Source organism: Urocampus carinirostris, chromosome 7, assembly GCF_059441175.1.
Source record: "Urocampus carinirostris isolate Australia breed hairy pipefish chromosome 7, RoL_Ucar_1.0, whole genome shotgun sequence".
Classification (NCBI taxonomy): Eukaryota; Metazoa; Chordata; class Actinopteri; order Syngnathiformes; family Syngnathidae; genus Urocampus; species Urocampus carinirostris.
The window spans coordinates 18,510,092-18,532,685 of NC_142355.1; the positions used below are offsets into that span (position 1 = coordinate 18,510,092).

A 22,594-nucleotide genomic window follows, 5' to 3' on the forward strand; every position below is an offset into this window, starting at 1 on the left:
CAATAGGTGCCTATGACAGGCAGCGCTCAAAATAATCATAATCTGCTTTTACGGGTGTTACATAACATAGAAAACAAACGATATAAAATTATTATCATTGAAGAAGGACTGTAATAAGTTAAAGTAAGACTGAGTTGGCTGTGTCAGGCTGCGCTCGTGCCCGCGAGGGCGGGAGCGTTTATCGTCGCACGCACCCGCACGCACGCTCCCGGGGCATTCGTTCTACTTCTCACCAGCGAGTAAGCAGCTGGAGTCACACGCTTTCCCACTGAGGCTCGAGAAAAGTTGCTGATAGAAAAAGAGAAGTAAGTTCCTTGTATTATATCAACATTTTTAAACGTTTACTACGCTTTCTTTTCTAAGTTAATATGTTACATTTTCACCAGTCCCTGCGCGTGAATGAAACGTTTTTTGTTCCAACGTTAGCGGGTCCACAAGGCTCTTACGAGTATATCGGCGGTTTTTTCTCTTATCTCGTGAAATCAACTTTTTAAACTTTTGTTTTTAACGCAGCAAGATGTGAATGTAAATGATAGATACACGGTTTTATCTTTTAAAAGCCCTTGAACGTTTCGTGTCGGAAACTTGGCTCACCCAATGAAGTCTTTGATGCCTTTTTTTCAAAACGCCATTTAACTTATCGATAAAATGGTTTCACCAACTAACAAAGAAATTAATTTAATCTTATTGTTATATAATTCTTCCATTTCAAAGAAAAAATGTTTTAAGTTACCGAAACAGTCTTCATTAACGTTTATGTGGCCACGGCGTGTCTTTTTTTAATATGTGAAACCTCGTTCATGCTGCTCTTTGATGTACTCTTTTTGTAAAAAGGTGTTATCTTATTGTGAGAACCCACTTTTTTTCCAAACAGATTCAAATGAATTTATTTTATGGATTCTCTTTCATGTTAGTCCTTTATGTACCGGTACTATTAATGATAATCAAGTGCATTTTATTTTGTAATAGGGGGTTGTACATATTGTAAAAAAACGCTTCTTCCAAACAGACTTTTATGACTTTGTCATGCATTCTCTTTCATGTTGCTCCTATATGTACTTTGTGATAATCAAGTGCAGTTTTTTGTGAAAGGGGATTGTACTTATTGTGAGAACCCACTTTTTTCCCAAACAGATTTAAATGAATTTATTTCATGCATTCTCTCTCGTGTTGCCCCTTTATTTACTCTTCGTGATAATCAAGTGCATTTTATTTTGTAAAAGGGGGTTGCACATAGGGCATCACGGCGGCACAGTGGTTAGTGCGTGTGCGGCACAGTTCTGAGGTCATGATATTGAACCTCCTGTGTGGAGTTTGCATGTTCTCCCCGTGCTTGTGTGGGTTTCCCCCGGGCACTCCGGTTTTCTCCCACATTCCAAAAACATGCATGTCAGGTTAATTGGCCGGTCCAAATTGTCCCAACAAGTTCAGTTTGTCCCCTGCCCACTGCCCAAAGACAGTTAGGATGGGCTCCCCTACTGAGGATAAGCGTTGCAGATAATGGATGTATGGATGGGTTTTCGGCTGAAAAATAGTCTGTGTAATATAGTGTAATAATCTGTGAAGCCCTTTGAGACTCTTCGTGATTTAGGGCTATACAAATAAAAATGACTTGACTTGACATGTAAAAACCGCTTCTTCCAAACCGATTTAAGTGAATTTATGTCATGCATTCTCTTTCATGTTCCTCCTATATGTACTCTTTGTAATTATCAAGGACATTTTTGTAAGAGTGGGTTGTACACTCAATATTATGGGCAAACTTTTTTTCTAAACAGATTGAGGACATTTTTTGAGAAGTGGGCACTTTTAGGATGAGGTTAGTGTAAGCACATCAATTCTATTTTCACTGTACATTGTAAGTTATTTTATTTTGCAAAGAAACCTGCTATCCATATTCTTTGGCTTTCTTTCTTTGCTTCAGATGAGTAACTGTAACATTCACCCATATCAGTAGGTGGGTGACCGTGGGTCTATTCATCTTCTTTTATAAACTAATTATCAGCTCATGAAGTAGTAGAGCCAAATATAATATAAACTCATTTTGTTTGATTAAGCCATTGAATATTATGCCTCAAATTATAATAAAATAATTGATATAAGATAAATATCTTGCACACCGTTTTGTTGATTTGATCATTTTCTCCATTTTACAAAAACAAACAGAAAAACGAAACAATTTTTTGTTCCACGAACAGGTAACTTTCGCTGATTTGAAGTTTTGTTTTTGTAAATTTTGTAGAAAACAAGGTAAAAATGTTGCAAAACCTGGAAAACAGGTTACAGATATAATAGAAATAAGAATGACAGCTAAATTATTAACTAAAATGAGCATGTATTACCCCCCGAGCCATAACGGCCACAAATTTTTAGACAATTTGAATACTGTGAAATTAGGCAAAATTACAGTTAAAAAAAAAGAAACTTGTGCTGGTAATTAATTTTAAAACATGTTTGACGGTGACATGCCTCAATGTTAGGAAACAGGATGACAAGAGGTCCAACGAACGATGTTCATAGTTTTTTGCTTTTTGTACAGGTCGCTCGCGGTTTATTGCAAATATATTGGCTTGTTCAACTAAACAGTCACTCTTAAATAAATCTCTAATTAAACTGGGTAAAAGTAATAGGCAATACTTTTTTGTTGACTGGATTACAAAAGGGCCCTGCGATTGGCTGGCAACCAGTCCAGGGTGTCCCCTGCCCACTGCCCGATGACTGCTGGGATGGGCTCCAGCACCCCCGTGACCCTACTTAGGATAAGCGGTGCAGCTGATGAGATGAGATTACAAAAGGTTGGAAAACGGAGGTGCGTCTTCAACAAAAAATTATTCTATCATCACAAAAGGGCACACAATTGAATATTTCTTAGAACTTCTACGATTTATTGGGTGAGATGAACGCACACAGTTGTCATCTGTTTTGACTTTAAACACTACACTATGATTTTCAACCAAACGGACAAGGCGTGCTTTAATTTCAGACTTCCATCTGTAATTTGAGGGCATTTACGGTAAGGTCTACATGTGCTTCCCAGTTGTTTTACACGACAGACGCCAGCCAGTTTAGTAGCTTGCAATGCTAGCATTAAAGGTCCTTTGGTGAAATCAAGTTCCAGTGAAAATAAATACGCGTCTGTTTTAAAAATAATGATGAACCACCAGTTCTTAGTCCTCTTGACATTTTGTTGCAGTGTGAATGGAACACAGACGCACCAAATTTAAACAGATTGTAATTATTTTATTTTGCTAGAAAAATGTTAACTTCAGAAATTATAAACATCAAATGGGCATTTCCTTTTGACTATTTTGAAATTGTGACTACAAATCTGTCTTGTCTGGAATCTCCCCCTCTCTCTGCGTCACTACCAATGAATCATTGTTCAGTAGTCAACTATCCCGTGACATCATCACACACTTGAACAATCTCCTCATGAAATATTTACAGAAGCCCTTTTTCACCTGAATATGCAATATTTATTCAAATAACTGAGGTGCCCAGTTTAATGGGACATCTGCAAGCTCTTGGTTGATTTAATAAGAGGCTGACCTTGAACTCATATCCTGTTGAAACTGTTACACCATCAATGAAGGTAATGACCTGCTACTGATGTTTCAATGCAGGATTCCATAACTCTGTTCAAGGCCTTGGTTCCTGTCCAACAGGGTGATAACAGGACACAAGGTCGACAGATGTTTAAATGGGTCAAAGATTGATATGTATAACTAGGGTGAATGTAGGTAGGGTCAGACCTTCAGGGCTGTGTTTGATGCATGCTGGGTCCATTAGACATACTGTACTGCCATCTGAGATTCATGTTGTTTATATAACAAGAGTAGTTTTTTTTAAACTGCCTTAAAAGGTTTTTGAAAAATAAATATATATTGAAGATCATTATTTGTTTATTGTACTGATGTATTTCTACAGCTCTCAGTAGAGTGGTTTTTTTTTTTGGATTCCTTTACTGCTAGGGATGTAGGGGCATGAATCCCTATGGTGTGTCTCGGGCAAGTACAGCCTACTGGTGCCCATCCCTCTCCAAGCCAACATATGTTTCCACCCGGTCTCGAACAAGGGACCTTTCGAGTTGTAAGTGGATATGCTAACCATACAGCGAAGTCTCATGAGTTTGTTTTACATAAACACTGATTTAGCTGACATGAACTGAGATAATGTCTATTGAAAAATACATTTCTACAGTAAATAGGGGTGTGTTAATCTTTGTTTAGAGAATTTACAGGTTTAAAGTTTCTTCATTTTCCTTATGCTGGGGTTTTTGAGTTTTCCTTGCCCTCGTGTAGGTTTTAGATAAGGGGATGGTGTAATAGTAGTCCGTGGCCTGTGCAGCCCTTTGAGACTCATTGTGATTAAAGGCTGACTTGACTGAACTACTTTTTTTAAATGCAATGCGCTTAGAGCCCGTCTAGGAAAATTGTCATGGGGCTTTATGGGTCTTTGTCTACAAACAACGTGAATTAGAGCAAAACCATTTTAATCTACCCCGCTATAACCTATCAACTCACAAAGAAAATCTTCTTTAAGGATTATATTATCGCATGAGTGTTATGTAGGCCTCTGCACAACCAGGTTTGGTATAAAATAGTAGCTATTTGGGTCAGCAGGCCCATCTAGCTGACAGATGCTCCTTTCGCATGTCAAATGTTTTGCGGTGAATATGCAAAGTGGTTAACTCTAAAATGTACAATGAATTTTTTTACTTTTGTGTGTACTCGGGTACTCATTTTTTTTAAGTTTATGGCCATACTGTGAATGACTAAAGTCCATATACCTGAAAGTCTGGGCCAACCCAAATGCTTTCAAATGATCTTGGCCCTTTCTATGGATCCTACAACAGCAGCATTTTATACTTCTGTCACACAAGACATTACATATCCACCAAACAAGGATCCTCAAGGGTATTTTCAATATTTGCTAATGTCAACGACACTAATGATTTGAAAATGTACTCCTCTGCTATTTTAGTAGTTAGAATGTCTTGAAGAATTCTTTTATAACCCTAATGATTTATTCACCAAAAGTCAAGTAATGTTTATTTGTATAGCCCTTAATCACAAAGAGTCTCAAAGAGCTGCACAGACGTAGTTTGTTATTGCAAACTACAGACTATTATTACACCATCCCCTGATCTAAAACCTACATGAGGGCAAGGAAAAAAATAAATAACCTTAACATGATGAAAATGAATAAAACCTTGAAGGTAATTCCCTGTGTGTGCACATAATGTGTTCCCTATTCCCAGCAAGTTACCTAAGTTATCTATTTATCAAATCAAGTTATTTGTATTAGCAGTGTTATTAACCAACTATCTTCAAATAACCAATATTTATCATTGATCGCTGCTATCTCACTTGCTGCTTAATGGGTTTTTAATATTGTGTTCCGTCTTGTGTTGTGTAATTTTATTTATGTATGTATATCATCATCATTGGTAATTGAACTTCTTTTAAATTCTGTCACTTTAAATTATTTGTCTATATGTGCAGTACATGGGGGGCTATGAATTTCAATGACACTTTGTGTAATGACAATACAAGGCATTCTATTCTAGTTACATTTGGGGGGAAAAACATATTTAAACATTATGAAATGGTTTGCCACATTTCATATGTAAATCACTTGTAATTTAACTGACATTAGATTAAGGATCAAATATGTTGCACCTTTAAATGTAAAATGCTTATCCCTTGATATTAGTGGGTAGTTGGTCTCGGTTAGATCAAGTTTTTTTGAGTGTGCTCTGTGAAGGAAAAAGCCGGTTTATGATAAATATTTATTCAGTAGTTTTGGAGGGCTTCTCATCCTGCCTTTTGGGAAGCTCTATAAAGTGTTTTACTGTCCCACATGGTGTTGGTGTGGCCTACAGCTGATTCTACAACGGAAAGTATTGCTCATCGAGAAGCTACTGAGATGCAGACTTGTACTGTCACGCTTATGTGACTGTGACAATGTTTCAAAACTGCTGCAAAACAGATGTCACTTTAACATGCTCGAACTGTGTATCGGTTTTGTGAGAAAGCGCTGATTCAAAATTTGCAGATATACGTCAACTGGTCACGCTCTTTACTGTTCTGCAAACGTGTTGCAGCATGTAAAACAAGCTTGTATTTGCTTATCATGGCATAAGTCTGTTTGTTCACCCCACCGTGTCTTCCTGCTTGTGTAGACTTTGGGGTCTTTGTCAACAGAGAAAAACATTTTGGGGTGAAGTAGAATCATCTGTGCACATTTAAAAGACACAGATCAAAGCTTGATTGATTTTGTTCTTGAAAACTAAAACTGAAAATGTTTTTTTTTCTTTTGATGCTTGCTCACACTTTCTATCCGAAATTATATTTTACCAATGACCCGTGTTTATTTTTGTCTTCCAGAACCGCAACCATGACAAAGGGATGCATCACCGTCATTAAGTACTTTCTTTTCCTCTTCAACCTAATTTTCTTTGTAAGTAACCACACATTGAGAATAACATAATTGGACGTGCTTTTCCTTGTGGCGTTGGAGGCTTCTTAGAATTTGAAACTCCATCAGAGATGATAAATGTTCACCTGAATTCACAGCAAATGGTCTAACAAAACTAATTCCAAATTGTAGAAGACAAAGAGGTCAATGCAATTGGTTGTGGTGATTCACCATAGTCTTTAGCAATGTTTACATAAGGTCACACATGAACAACACTTCATGTTTTGAATTTGATTGTCATTGATATTAACATAGTGAAACATTGTATGCAACGATATTGGACATGGGATCCCCAGGTAAACATATAATAAAGACTTTGAAGAGAAAAAAAAGACAAAAAACTATTAGGATAAGTTGTTCTCACAAAATTTGCACAGAGCGTTATTTGTAATATAATATATTTTACTTTGAAAACTGATTAGTCCTTAAATTTTCAAAGTGAACATAGAAACCCCATAAAAAATATATAAACACCTGTGTTTTTGAGCGATGTTTTGTTTTAGTGAGATGTTAAACAATATATTAAAGGTGCACCAAATTTGGCTTGCCTGGTAGAGAGATGTTACACAGGGAATCGGTACGGATTGGTTAAAAGCACAACAGATGGTTTATTCAATTTTATTACCATACCACTTCCAAGGAGCACACCATGAAGCCCTGGCCAAATTAAAGAGAGAAAATAGAAAAACTTTTTAAAATGGACTCTGAGGATGTCTGGACTTTTCCAATTAGTTTGCAGTCCTGCAAGAAGCCTTTTTGATGTTTTTAGGAAGTGTGTGCCAGTATTTGTCCATGTGTGCATTTTAGTGGAAGTCTGGAACCTCTGGGCTAACGATGACCACCGGGGGCTAAATGGACTAAATGAACACTGCTTAACCAGGGCTCTAATTATTGTTCACATGGTTTGGAGGGCTTAAACAGGCGCCAGTGTATTCTCCTAAAAACAACTGTAATCTTTACATTAGAGGTAAGATCTTTGGCCCCGACCCCAACCTGGCCCAAAATTCAGGCAAAAATGTCAATCATTAAGGTGGGCCTTTCTCTTGTTTTTTTTTTGTTTGTTTCATGGAGGCTCTGCACAGCATGCACTTACTTTCACTCAAGTAATTATTTAGATGACTACTTTTTACTTCGACTTCATTGTTACTTTGGGCCTTGTTCCTCAAGTCAAGTAATCTGTCGTATTCGGGCTTTAATGACCGCGGGCGGGGCTAATTTTTTTAGGCCTGAGTTTACCTCTAATCTACATCATGGTTCCACTTTGAACTGTACGACCTCGTCAGTCGAGCGCAAGAGGTTTCTGGAACTGTCTATAACCTAGTACCTTTTATAAAAATCGGGGGTTAATTTCAGAGGTACGTACATTATGGTGAGCGTCTGGTAATTGTTGAGACGTCACTTGTCATCGTCAAAGTTAAACACATGGTTTTGTTATAAAACATGTCAAGATTGTCAATCTATCATTGTCAGCAAAATGAGGGTTTTTCAATGTTTCCTACATTTTTGGTAAGTATATATATATATATATATATATATATATATATATATATATATATATATATATATATATATATTCTAGTGAAATAACGAGCCCTGATCTGAAACCTTTTTGTTTTGTTTTTTTGTTTGTTTTTCTCAGAAAATTGATTTAATCTGTTTGGAACATTTGCTTCAAATTGAAACACTCCAAAAACTGCTATTTACTTCTCTTTGATGGGTGACTCTTCCTTGACTGTATTTTCTTTGACAGGTGTTTGGAGCATTGATTATGGGCTTTGGACTATGGGTTCTATTTGATAACCAGAGTTTCATTGCTGTTCTACGTAAGTTTCTTAAACAAACAAACACACACACACACACACCGTCAAACTGCCATGCTAATGCTCTGCAAACATAATGTGCATTTGACCTATGTCAGTTCTGCTCACTGGTAACTGGCTGCATGCCCGTTGTGACATTTGTCTGATTGTTGCGTTGGAGTAATGTATAAACTCACACTTGACCCAAAAGTGAGACTTTTTGACATAGTCTTTTGAATAAGTCAATGATTTTAGAAATGTACTAATGCCAGTCAGAATAGTGGTGTATTCACTATTGCAAGATACCTCATCTTGTTTAGTCTAACAGAGAATAAGACTATTTCCACAAACAGTAGTATCTTGATTCCAACAGCTTTTAACACAATGTCACAACTCATAATTGTTTCCACATTCTTGTTTCTGTTCAAAAATCCAAAACTTCCACATTGTTGCAAACAGGAACGTTATCAGCAGAGTGAAGGAGAGCAATGTTGAAAATGATTATAAAACCAAATTTTTGGATTTGCTTTTGGTAAACCAGAATGAAAAGTAATGTAGTATCAATCTCGTCTGCACATTCATACCAGATGTACCTTTTGTTTGGAGAAGCAAAGTTTCCTTCTCTCTCCAAACATGGAATTTTACTGTCCTTCCTTGTTGTAGTTAGAAATATAAACATAGCATTTCTTCTGTGTATTTGTGTGAGTATGCTCATCTGAGAGTTCTTAACCATGTTGAAAGTATTTAGGTTGTTCTCAGAAATGTTATGCTGCCATTGATTGCATGAGACTGACTCAAAATATTCTATCGATTTCCATTTGAGGTCGAGCTTCAAAATTAACCGTTTACGTTTGTGCATATTCTTGATTTAATCGGGCTCAGCATAATGCATAATTTGACTAATATTTTAAGATTCAACAGATTTTTAATGTGTAGGTGCGAAGTTTCGCAAGAGAAGAAAAAAATATTTTGGGGATTGAACACCCTGTGAACGTTAATCTCGCAGATAAAAACACTTAACAGACGATAGCTATTTTGAAAAAAAGAAGAAAAAAGGAATTTTGTCTTCTTTCTATTGTTTTCATGTAAGGAATAGATAATTATATGTATTTGTCATCCTTTCATAACCTACCAGCACCGTTTACACAATCTTTATGTTGCCTCAAAGATTGTGACTATTATCAGGTTTTGTACGGGTGCTTGAAATCCCTAAAAATGATTTAATGTGTTTTCAAGTTTTGAAAAGTGCTGGAATTTTATGTGTAGTGCTTATAAACGTTTGAAATTGTTGCCATGTTTCTCAGCAGTCAGGCACGATAGACCACACATTAAATGAAGAAAGATTAAACAAGTCTGCTGTAAAAATGTCGGCAACTCTGTTTTCTGGTGGCTTTGCTTTGTCATTGCATTACTCCTCTCGTGATTAACAGCCGTTGTCATTAGTTTTTATGGCGTTGTCATGTGAAGCGTCATAGTCTCCTAGAGGACAGGTGCATCACAACAGGATGCCAGGATTTGTACGATTGCTAGACAACAGAAAATACAAACAATGGCTAAAAGGAGGAAAAAATCTACACATATTATCCTGCAAAGTATGCAAAAAAGATCAATCTCTTAACAATGAGTGAATCATCTCTCTTTAGTCATATGAAAGGTAATTCACCGAGCTGATCAGGTTTACTATGATCATTTTGCTAACTGTTTGCTACATTTAAACAGGACACTATGAAATTATGAAATTTGCATTAGTGCAAGGATTTCATATCAATTATGGACATTTGTTATTGGCCATGCAAAAATTATGGTAGCGTTTCCCAGTCGTAAATTATAATGGGAAGAACTTCCTGCAACTAAAAAATGTAAGCGCCATATCACTGTCATCTTTACCCAACACCTACAACGGAGAGAGATTTTTCTCCAAAAATATATACACGTATTCTTCGGATCCACAAATATATTTGTGATATGTCCAAGCTCTAAAAATCGTATGTCTTGATGCACACACAAGACTAAAAATCCCATATGTATAACGCAGCTAGATTTGTGGCTCTGCAAAGTACCATATTCACACTGTAATTACACTTTTAAGGGTACTGGAGAAAATGGAAAATTAGCTTATAACGTCCTTAAAAAGTGCCTGAATTTGGCCAATAAAAAGGTTTACGAATTTCGTATTATTCTCTGATGAAGACATTCCTTAGTGACTTCCAATGCATTTTCAGACCCACCTACTCCTCTCTTCTCACAAAGGGTGTCCCGCTGCTGTTGATAGAAAAACAAACTTTCCCCAAAAAACTTTGGGAGCTATATTTGTTTATTCACGGGATTCTCTGAAGTTGCGCCATTGCTGGACCTTAAACAAGCTCTCTTTTGTCTTTAGTTTCTATTCATCTTACAAGATATAAATAGGCATGAGTTGCTGTTTCAATGACTACAGGGAAAAGTAAATTGGGGAACTTTGGATGTGAAGAAGCAATTTCTCTGCTGCCCTCACATACGGCTTTCCATAGTAAGAGTGTATAACCTTAACCTTTTCCTATATCCTGAAGTAAATTGAGACATCTAAATGTTGTTTTGGATATATTTCTAAGAACGGAAAGCAAACATCTTTTTTTCAGAAATGTACATATACATGCTGAATTCTTTGTTGTATTTACAGAAGGTTCTGCAATATTAATTACTACTAAGGTATTGTGATTCAAATTGAATGTTTAAAATATTAGCTAAGAAGTAATAAACGCCTGTTGCTGGGGGTGCCCATACTGGGATTGCTGAGATCACAAACTGTTTAGGTTTTGGTAAAAACCAATAACGGCTCACTTTCTTTCTGAAACGAAGCCATGATTGGTCATTTGCTGCAGTCTGAGCTTATGTCATGTCATCTTCAATCGACATCATCCTCAAATGGGCCAAAAGTCATTTTCAACAAACACAAAGCTTCGTGTTTGGTTTTGGTTAGGGACATTCAACATCATTTTGTTTGGGTTGATGTCCACTTTGATTGTTCCAAAACTGTATCGCAAATTAATTGAAATCACTAACCATTTTAGAGATTGATTGTCTGCAAATTATACCTGTACTGCATAGAGAGAAATATGGTGCACTCGCCTACAGTTTTTGAGTCATGAGCATTTTTTGCACGGAAAAGGACAGCAAATAGTCTATGTACTTAAGACCAAAGATTAGACACAGCTTGCAGATGGCTTAAAGAGAAATGAAGTATTTTAGTTGACATTTGCAAGCTTTTTTATTTACTTAGACCCTAGCCATAATCTAAATAAATGTCCTTTCTGATGCTTTGCTGGTGGAAAATGGCAACAATTAAGATATCATGTCACGTATATATCAGTGTGATTTGTGTGGGAGGATTTGTAAGCAGTAGTTTCATATTTCAAGTTTGGAGTATGATGGTTATTTTTATCATGTCCACTTTAACATTGTAAAGCATCAGCTGATATATTTCCTTGCCAAGCAGTAACTAAACTCAGCCGTATATGAGTTTCTGCAGCTGCCAGGTTTTTCTCAATGATATGGACTGTATTATCTTATTCTTGGCAATTCGTTCCCTCCAAGAGACATTCCAAGGTGTTCCGTTTCTGTTTTTTTAAACACATGGCCTTGTTCCTTGACCGTTCCAGAGAAGGAAATCAATTAATCTTACAACATGTTTTTCTTGTCTTGGTTTAACTCTCCACTGACTGATAATTTAAAAAAATGGCAGTGGGGCAAGTGGGGTTGTGTAGGGCAACCTTTTTCGTTCTTTTTTTCCCCTCTCTCTCTGTGAGAAGCTTCTTTCTGTGTCCTCAGTGTGAATAGCCAAAACAAATTGTTAATGTAAGAGGAAATAGTTTGGAAACTTTTTTTTGTGGTCACATCTGGAAAAAAGAGCAGAGTTTGCAACAATGTTGCTTATCTTCTCAAAAACTCCCTGTGCAGATTGGTTACTGACTGTGACTCTCCTAGCAATTTTTTTCATTATTTTTTTTCTTCTCTCTACAGAGGAATCATCAGACACGGTAAAAGTGGCTTCCTATATCCTCATCGCAGTAGGGTCCCTGTCAATGGCCATGGGTTTCTTTGGTTGCATTGGAGCCATTTACGAAATTCGTTGTCTTCTTGGTCTGGTAAGCGATTATAGTACATTGAAGGACTTACAGAGAAAAGATGATTTTTAGTATTGAGGTCCAACAATTCATGGACAAGTAATTTAATAAAACAGTCCATAATTCATTTTATTTTTAAATAAAATGTTATCATATCTTTTGAAAGCACATTTAAATTATATCCAAATTTGCACATGTGCTAAGTATATGTTTTTTGTTTTAAAGTGGTCTCAGCCACCCACCATGTCCTACTTGGCCATAGAAATGTGTATCAGATAACAAGCTACATGGCTCACCTGGTTTCTGGCATTGATCATGAGAAAGTAGCAAGCTGAAGCATGTTTGAACGTTTAGATGAGGCCAGACTTATTGTTGTAAACGGTTTGGATGTAAAACGGCACATTTTTACATTTAATGTTGCAGTCTCCTGCGTGTTTTTGTTTTACACTAATCCCTTGTTTGTTGTTTTTTTAAGCGTTTTACTCTGCTCTTGGGTGCTTTTGTGGGTCCAAAGCGTTTTGTTGACATGATGGCTTTTAGAGAAACTGAAAAATGAAAAATATTTGTGCGTACATAATGTAGGGTTGTCAAGCTGTTTTATGTGTACGACTTAAATCGCAACTTTATTGACACACAAGCAAAAAAGGGGCGTGTCTGTTAAGCCTATCAGAATGCAGAATAAAATGCACAACAAAAATCTAAAATAGTGAAACTGCGATACAGCGAGGGATTACTGTATTCTAAACTCAAATTTTAGTCGATGACTCGGAGAGCACATCTTAGTCATGACCACAAATGAGCGTCTTTGGTCAGCCTGAGCAAGTCATCTCAGTTGTTTAACTTACTGTCATTCCCTTCCATTTTTTTCCCACTGTTAAAAATAGTCTAAGCCTTAAAATGATGCGCTCTGTCCCCAAATCTCACCACACTAGTTAATCGTTTCTCTAACTACTCTGTTTTTCCTAGCCACCGATAGAACGATGCACGTGCCTTTCACAAGATAAATCTTTTTGTTATTGCACTTGCTTCATGTCCCACTGCCTGGTTAAGATCATTTGACATATTGTTCCCGACACACCCAGCTTCATGTTAACTAATGCGTTGACTAACTGATGTGGGGTTGTGGGTGTTTGTGTGTGGGGTGATGGAGATTAACGCCAGTAAGATAACAATTGTGTATGGTGGGGGGGTGAAAGCAAGCAGGGCTATGCTGCCTCTTCTGCTGGCCGTTAATTGTGGAGCTGCTGTTGACCCACTTTTTTCCCAGTGACCGTGAGCAGCTGCTACAGAACTTCCAAACATTTGCAACTATACCATTATAAACGTGGTATTTCTGAAATGTTTTTTAACTCATTGGGTCCATTTGAAACTGCTGAATGACTGTAAAGCCAGGATATAATGCTTATTATGAATATTTTTTAGTGAGTCAAAATAACTGCTATTATTTATTTTTTTAAATTCTCATCCCAACCAGTACTTTACCTGCCTCCTGCTCATCCTCATCGCCCAAGTGACTGCAGGGGTTCTCATCTACTTCCAAAGAGATCGGGTAAGTTCTCACTTCATTTAAGCGTCTTGTTGCCTTACTTTAGAATGCTGCTTGCCACCTTTCCTCCCTATTCTGCAGCTGAGGCCTTCTCTGTTTGGGTTTCCTCGTGTCACAGCTGTGAGAACAAGCCTCCTGTTTCCTGTGGCGAAACACTTGTTTCATAGCTCAATAATTCTCAAGTCACACAATGTTTTTTTTTTTTTTTCTAACGTAGTTTAGTTGGCCTTTATTAAGACTGATTATGTGGTTTATAATGCAGCAGTGTTTTACCATTGCCAAAGTTTGGCTTTGGAGTGTTGTTTTATAGTATGGGTTAGTATATTCATGTCTCGATTCCTCTACTGATGATGTGTTTTCTATAGTTTGACAGTTGCATGAAAAGCAGTATTGGGCACGTTACTTAAAAACATGTACTTGGTTATAGTTACTTCAATTTAAATGTAACATTGTTACCCCACAGATTTCTGACTCCAAAAAGGGCGTGGTACTCTGAGAGTTACAATTTAGTTAGAAATTACTGTATATACTCACATAGAAGCCAACCCTAACTAAACTGTTCTAAATATCCACATAATAAAGATAAATGGAAGAAAACATGTACACCAACCTGTGGAAGCAGTGAACCTTTCAAATTTCTTGCAATCTTGAGAGCTTTCAAACCAACACTAAGCCACCTCGCCCCTCGCTGCCCACCATTCTCTATGGGTGACATACAACCAAATATGAATGTGACCCTGATTTGAGTGTTATTTTATAGTTGTAAATCCTGCTTGAATTAATATAAAATGGGGAGAATACATACATTAGGAGTAATTCAGCGACCTAGTACTCTGTTCTTGAGACAGATGGCACCATCATAACTATTTAGTTGTACTTTGTAGGTAGTTATGGATATTACCCACCCATTAGAACTGGCAGATCGAGGACTGTATTGTGACAAAATGAATAATGCAGATTTATATAACGGTCTGAAAATTTATGTTTTTTTATTTTATTATTCTTATTCTTATTATTATTTTCTTTCTTTTTTTGCATTTAATGAGTATCGTAGTAATGTTCTATTTATTAGTAAGGCGTTACAGTGCTCGTTACTGGGAAAAGTAATTGCGTTCCAGTGACGCGTTCCTTTGTATCGTATTAGTCCCAACACTGGTTAGAACTAGAGTGGGGAGCTGCAAATCACATGTTTAGAATTTGTTATCGCAAAACACCAAACATAATGCATATCAAACAAATACTCCTTATTTGCCTTCCTTTGGGTAATTTATAACTATTGACACATCTGCAAATGCGTTTGACTTGTAAAATGGAACCTGAAATGTTTTATTTTACATTACTGCTTCTACAGAAGCATTGTTAAACATGTAGTCAGCCAAATAACATTGGCTGTTTGACCTCTAAAATTATAACCATCCTTATTGGGTTAAGGTGAACTATAATCACGAGTTGTAGTGTCTTTTAACACTCTGTGAAAGTTATGTTGTATAAAAAAAACTCCTCGGCCAACTTTTATACACTTTTCACGGCTCTGTGGTGCTGCTCTTCAGCATGAGCCTGGACGTGCTCCTGGTGTTTAAGTTTGGCCGCAGGGCGGTGCCCGCCCTTCCCAGAATAGGGTGAGGTTCTCGCTGCAAGAGGGCTCCAATCCTGCCACAGTTTTGTGATCTTGCACACAAACACGTTTTCTGGCTTTTCAGCACAGCGTGGCACCTCCAGACCCAAAAGATGGGAGGCGTGGCATAGTTTAACATGCAGATCAGATGGACGGCTTTTGTTTTTCCACACATACTAAGGGTTAATTTGCCTTTATTTTATCGATGTACAATACTAATATTGTTTGTTGTAATGCAGAGTAGTATTACTTAGGTTTGCTAGATATGTAATTATCTATTGTGTGTGACCTTGAAAAATTCTTTGCATATTAAACATGGAATTTAGTATTAAAAAATAATCACCATTATATTCAGTCAACACAAGGATTCATATTAATAAATATTGTTCCTTGTTTTTATTAGCTCAAACATGAAATGTCCACCATCATCAAGGGCATGATTGTCAACTACACTGGCCAGAACAAAACCACGGAGCAAACCTGGGATTACATCCAGAGGACGGTACGTTCATCTCAGAGACTATGTTTTTTTTTTTAAAATGTATTTTCGTTCTCAGAACTATGTGCATTCTCCTAATGGTTAAGGAACAGCGTTTATTTTATTTTAGATACATCTTGGATTGGGATTTCAGGCGAATTTTACAATTATTATGTCACATTATGCATGGAATGACTTAATAAGGCATTAAAATAATTGATTGTACGACTTCATTATAAAAATGCAATAATTGATTTTAAAGAAATGCTTATTGTATAAAATAGCATTTATTTTTTCATTCTACTTTATGATAGTTTGTTATAAATTTATCAGCGACTGTTGAAGTGTGCGGAAATTTCACAATAAAAGCTGTCTTAGTTTTTTTTTTTTATTCCCCACTTGTGATTATGGCAATATTGTACTCATTTTAAATAAAAAAGTATAGTAAAAGTTCTCATCTCATCTCATTAGCCGTACCGCTTATCCTCATTAGGGTCGGGGGGGGCTGGAGCCCATTCCAGCCATCTCCAGGCAGTGGGCAGGGGACACCCTGAACTGGTTGCCAGCCAATCGCAGGGCACACGGGGACAGACAACTCACTCGCTCGCTCATTCACACCTAGGGACAATTTAGACCGGCCAATTCACCTGAAATGCATGTTTTTGGAATGTGGGAGGAAACCGGAGTGCCCGGAGGAAACCCATGCAAGCACGGGGAGAACATACAAACTCCGCACAGGAAGTCTGGAGCTGGATTTGAACCCACGACAGGTTCCCATGACATGAACTGTGCCGCACAAGCGCTAACCACTGCGCCGCCGTGCTAAGAGTTATTTGATGAAATGATTAAACTTTTAACCAATCTAAACTTTTACCTGTCTCCTAGAGGGGAGTTGGCTCCTATCGTTCACTACAGAGAACCGTTACATTTGTGTTACATACACATTACTACTTTTTTTTTAAACTTTTTTTTGTCAAGATGCGCATACATGCCAACATTACTGCTCCTTGCCCTTTAAAAATGCCTAACGCTTTTAAAAAATACAATTTATTTTCAATTTGACAACAAAAATTTTATATCGAGGGTAATACTTTAGGCTACGACTGCTTTTTATGGAATTAAATTTAAGTCTTTGAGCGTGAATAAACCGCTCCAACAGTTGCTTTCGATTTCTGTTACGATAAAAGTTTGCCACTTCCGGTTTCAAACAAGCACAGGTTGTTGCTGCTGTTGTTGTTGTTTTTAAAATAATCTCGGGGACAGATTGTGTTTGACCCGTTAAAAAAAGTGTGAGATAAAATATACCGCTTTTCAATGTCAAAAGATTGCGCACCAGGCAACCCAACATAGTCAGTGTACAATGCAATTAGATTACGAACTCATTTTGCAAAATAATATTGTGTATGTTTCTCAGAACATTCTGCATTGTTAACTGTCAAAGTAAAGCATTCACCGTCGCTAGAGATCCTTGTAAAATGTTTAAAGTGTGGAAAAAAACCCGTCATCCAAATCATGTGTAATATGTCGAGCTGCTTCCGCTTATCTTTGTCTGGTTGCAGATGAAGTGCTGCGGATGGACTGGGCCTGGCAACTGGTCAGACAACGTGCAGATCAAGAACAGCACCAAGCACTTCTATTCGTGTTCCTGCCGCAACGAGTCCTTGCCTGGCACTGACGTCAAGGTGGAGGGCCTCTGTGAGCACTTGTCTTCAGAACTTCCCGTCTACCAAACGGTAAAGCCACGTTCCGCAATGTTTGCGAGACCTCAACTTGCAGAGTCTGCTGATTGCTGTCAGCCTTTCCCATGTTTTCGCTTCAATGTTTGGCCTGGGAGTTTTTAATGGCTAAAGCAATCCTGTACATCCGGAAAAAAAAATGTATAACTCAATGTTTCCATCGTATATCACAACCTAAGGCTGGACAATTTTACATCTGGATTTTATGGAGCTGTTTAAAAGTCTGTGGGCTTTGGGATTCTTCCCTATTATGGTTTCAAACATGTCTTCCATAGTGCAACTCTATTATGAAGTAAACTAAATTTGGGCAATTTTGTCCAAAAGTAAAATTAAATCTTTTTTTTTTTCGACCAAAAAATACTTTTTTTTTTTCATTCTTATTAGCCCTCAGTTTGGTTCCTCATGTTTTTAATGAAACATAAGATTGAACATTCTAAGCATTTAGTTTGTATACTAAATGGAAATATCCAAGATGTATACAACATACATTTCTTTACTCAGAGCTTATAACCTTTTAGGTATTGTAAATGGTACCAACATCTGTATAGCATTGTTATTGAATCATTTTTAGAAAGCGGTTCCAATACACTGCTGCAGCTGGTATCTTCTTTTATTTAATAAAGCTTAAGCTGTCCAATACTTTTCCATTCCTATCTATTCAAATTATAACATGTTATGAACATCATAAATGAATATCAAAAGTTAATGAGTTTATAGTTTTGTAAACACTCAAAAAAAGAAAAGAAAGAACACATCAACAGATTTTGAACTTGCAAGGAGAACAGGAGAGGACTGTACAAAAAACCCGCACTAAGACAAAATTCAAATCTGTTCCCCTGAACCCTATTTTTTCATTAAATCTCATAGGTTACAAATGATCTTGGCAAATCCGCTCTAATGGGAGTGAACAATGAATGTGACAAACATGTCAACAGTGCATAATATTTAAAATAACGTACAACAGTGAAGGATAATAGTCGAATTAAAGAACTGGCATCCTATGGGATCTCCTTTGCAGGTGTCTACTCTTAAAAACAATATTTTTATCATTCATCTTCCTTTTTATTTGCCAATCTAGGGTTGCATGACCAGTGTGGAGACATGGCTCTTGGAGAACTGCGGAGTCATTCTGGGAATATGTGTTGGAGTTGCCGTAGTGGAGGTATCGATCAATTTTCTTCTCATAGAACCCATCAATCAGGGGTCTCAAACACGCAGCACGTGGGACCGTATTGTGATGCCCCCGGCCTAATATGCAAGGTTAATGTTTGAGTATGGTATGGATGCTCGCTCTGCGGATGAGACTGTCCCCAATTATGAACTGAAGCTTAAAAGGACAGTGTGAATGCACCTTGCAAATAACTTTCAGTGAGTTTCTGCTGTGTGTTAAACTTGTTTCATCTGATGGAACATGGTCATAAAAAAACATTTGCTTCATCATAGAAGTTAAATGTACCGATGAATAATCATGCAAGAAGCCACATTCAGGAATGTTGATGAAAATGGCGAAAGACATACCGTATTTTCCGCACTATAGGGCGCACCGGGTTATAGGGCGCACCCCCAAAAAATAGTTTTTGGTCCTATATCTTCCATAGATAAGGCGCACCGGATTATAAGGCGCTACAATGGGAACGTCGACAAAACAGTCAGATGATTCAGTCCAACTGATTACCCCCTTAACATTCCCAAAGCTTGCAAAGAAGCAAATACGTGTCATAGACACGAGCGGATGCGGTGTCCGTACGATGTCACTCAAATGCATCATTTCAAATATCATTCGGAAGGTTAAAGTCTTGGGATTCAAGAAATGCCAAACATTTCTTAGTTTCTATTTTCTTTTTCGCTCGCAACTTTACTGTGCATATGACAATAAACACTTGGAATTGAGTTTAATTCACTCAACTCATCACAGCAACATCAAGATCGTTCTAAAACAAGATACCGGGAAAATATAAAGCCGCATAGCTCACCTAAGTTCTCACGTTCAATAATGATACGCAATCATGGTCTTCTTACAACCGTGAGTGAAGTAAATCCAGGAGAGTAAATTATTTGCAAATACAGACTAATAAAACATGTTTCTTTATGGTGTACTTTAGCAAGCTTGCTACGCCATTGCTAAACTCGGCCAATTGCAGGGTTTGTTTTGGCCATCTATCCAATCCGAGGCTCCGAATAACTTCAGCCAATAGCGATCGATTTAACAGCTGATTGACACATTGGTTAGCCAATAAAACGCCGGTAAATAAATCCCAGCATACACCGCGGACTACTTGGCGTTCGGGGGAAAATCTAGTTGGCGGCGGCAAGTTAGTTGCAAGACTTTGCGAATTAATTTTGTTCCATAAATAAGGCGCACTGTATTATAAGGCGCATGGTCAGCTTTTGAAAAAAATTAAGACTTTTAGGTGCGCCTTATAGTGCTAAAAATACGGTACATTAGAATCAACTCATGGGTGGCACATGTAGTTTTATCTGATTATTTTGTTAGTAATTCTCATTATACAGGGTTTGTGCAGGTGCTTGAAATCCTTTAAAATGCTTGAATTTTAATGTACTTTTGAAGATTGAAGTGCTTGAATTTTGGGTGAAGTGCTTGTCAATGTGTAAAAAATTGTTGCCATCTTTCTCGAACTAGTCGGTTTAAAAATGATGCCGACGCTGATTTCTGCATTTCTTCTTCCCTCGTGATTAACGGCAGTTCACTTCAGTTAGTATGGCATTGGGCTGATGCGTCATCGCACCCTATGGTGTGGGCCTAAGAGGACAGGTTATTGCTGCACCTAAACAGGGCACTATGAAATGTAAGGATTACGCATCAGTTATGAGCATTTATTATTGGCCACGCATAAATTTAAGGTAGTGTTTCCCAATGGTAAATTTTAATTTGAAGAACTTCCAACGAATTTACCCAACCCATATATGGGGAGAGATTCGACTCAAAAATATTTACATATGTATTGTACGATTTACTCAAGATCTAAAAATCATATGTCGATAGATGCACATGCAAGATTCAGAATTGTTTATGTAAATTTTAGATATATTTGTGGCTCTGCAAAATACATGAATCTTACTTTAATTGTACTAGAAATGGGAAAACTGGATTTGAAGGACCATAAAAAGTTTGGCCATGAAAAATGTGTAGGAACCCTGTATAATTTTTAGAATTGATTCTGAATTGAATTTTGAGAAGGGTGGTGTATTTTTATCAGAAAACCTAATGTGGCCCAACCTAACCCAGACCCAAACTTCGAAAGGCCAAAGAAAATCGAGTTTGAGACCCCTGCTCCAAATGAATCCGCTTACCACTCCCGAAACGCCATTCCTGACACTTGATTGCTTTTTTTCCAGCTCCTTGGGATGATTCTCTCCATGTGTTTGTGCAAGAGTGTCGTCCAGGAGGATTATACCAAAGTACCCAAGTACTGAAGTGCCACTCTAACGTCCACATGTCAAGATACATGGACTCCTGTCCTCAAATTGATACTTTTTGCATTTCACACACACACAAAAGCATTCTGAATGCATTGCCTTGAAGGTCGTGTCGAATTCTTACACCCTCAAACATGATGAAAGACACTTGTCGATTGAGTTCACATGTTCCCGTTTTTGTTTGTTATATTTATACTTACTATTATTGTACGTGTATTTTTGAGAGTGACTTAAAAAGATCTTTTTTTTTTTTCATTTTTGGGTTTGAGGTTATCCATATTGAAAGTCTTTAAACGCTCACCTACGAGTACGATTTTTGTCCCCCGTGCATTTCTTTTATCTGACCTCAACGAAGCGCTTACAGAGTAAAAGCGAGGGAGAGCACTTTGGCCGAGGCGCCGCTCCAGAGACTTTCCTCACCTCGGAGCGGCGAGAAAAATGAGAGCGTGTGTGGAATTAATGGCACCCTGTGATCCTGCACTTTCTATTTCCGTCTCCGCTGGGTGGATGAGAAAAAAAATAGTTGCGGTGGAGGTTTTAGGCTTCTTTGCCAGTTTTTGTATTCCTGCGCCACTCCTGTTCACTCTTTACTACCATCCTCTTTCACCACAGATTCGGCCATCGTCTGGTAGCTGCGTTTATGAGTTTATCAAGGGGAATTTCTTGGCGTTTTCACGGGAAAACATGACTTGACAGTAAACTCTGACCTAGCTTTTTTAATTTTTCGGTCTGTCTGTTGGAGTTAAAGTTTGATGGCTTTCACAGGTGGAGCATGACAACTGTTGTATTTACACCAAGTATTTTGTTTTTGCTGTTCATTCTAAAGTATTTTCTCCAAAAGGTATTTGTTCTCTTGCATTTTTATACATTTCATACGTTATTTCATTTGCCAAATTGTAAAAATTTGAATGACATGAAGGTTTTTTTTTTACTGCCAAATCTTTTTAGAACTTAAACAATGGACTATTAATTGAAGAAAGTTTGTGTTTGATATATTTTTTGTACTTGTGTTACAACGCAAACTCAAATTAAAGGTGGATCTGATTGTGTGCCTTGATTTTTATTTTTTGTGATGCCGGCAATGTAGCAAGAAGACCAGTAGATGGCAGTGTCTACCTGTTGAGAATTTTCAATTGGACACCCGTGTTAGAACGTTAGCACACAAAAAACTAAACAATTCTCTTACTTAAAAATGCATTTAACTGAACTTGCAGCAATAAAGGGCCAGTTTCCTTCTTCCAGTGAATTTTTGCACGGATTTAACGTCTGCTTCAATCATAATCGTATTAAAGTATTCCAGACAATTTACAACAGCTGTGACACTGTAATTATTGTATTTGCATACAGAGTAAAAATAAATCACGCCTAACTACACAGTAACTTAGATGTTTATGTAAGT

General features: G+C 37.3%; 1 protein-coding gene across 1 annotated transcript; it reads left to right on the forward strand.

Annotated features, from left to right (window-relative positions):
* The first annotated feature begins 168 nt into the window (after positions 1–168).
* cd82b (CD82 molecule b) lies at positions 169–22,244 on the forward strand. The gene is made up of 9 exons (XM_088339957.1): positions 169–305; positions 6,390–6,462; positions 8,231–8,303; positions 12,279–12,403; positions 13,857–13,931; positions 15,947–16,045; positions 17,581–17,754; positions 18,836–18,919; positions 21,115–22,244. The coding sequence occupies exons 2-9, from the start codon at positions 6,400–6,402 to the stop codon at positions 21,190–21,192; spliced, it is 771 nt and encodes a 256-aa protein (XP_088196083.1). The 5' UTR covers positions 169–305; positions 6,390–6,399; the 3' UTR covers positions 21,193–22,244.
* The last annotated feature ends 350 nt before the right edge of the window (positions 22,245–22,594 follow it).

What these genes read in the sequence shown, in the direction of transcription:
- cd82b (XM_088339957.1), top strand. Translation starts at nt 6,400, where the DNA reads ATGACAAAGGGATGCATCACCGTCATTAAGTACTTTCTTTTCCTCTTC. An exon ending in GGGATTACATCCAGAGGACG is followed by an intron (nt 16,046 to 17,580) that starts GTACGTTCATCT and finishes GTCTGGTTGCAG; the next exon opens with ATGAAGTGCTGCGGATGGAC. An exon ending in TTGGAGTTGCCGTAGTGGAG is followed by an intron (nt 18,920 to 21,114) that starts GTATCGATCAAT and finishes CTTTTTTTCCAG; the next exon opens with CTCCTTGGGATGATTCTCTC.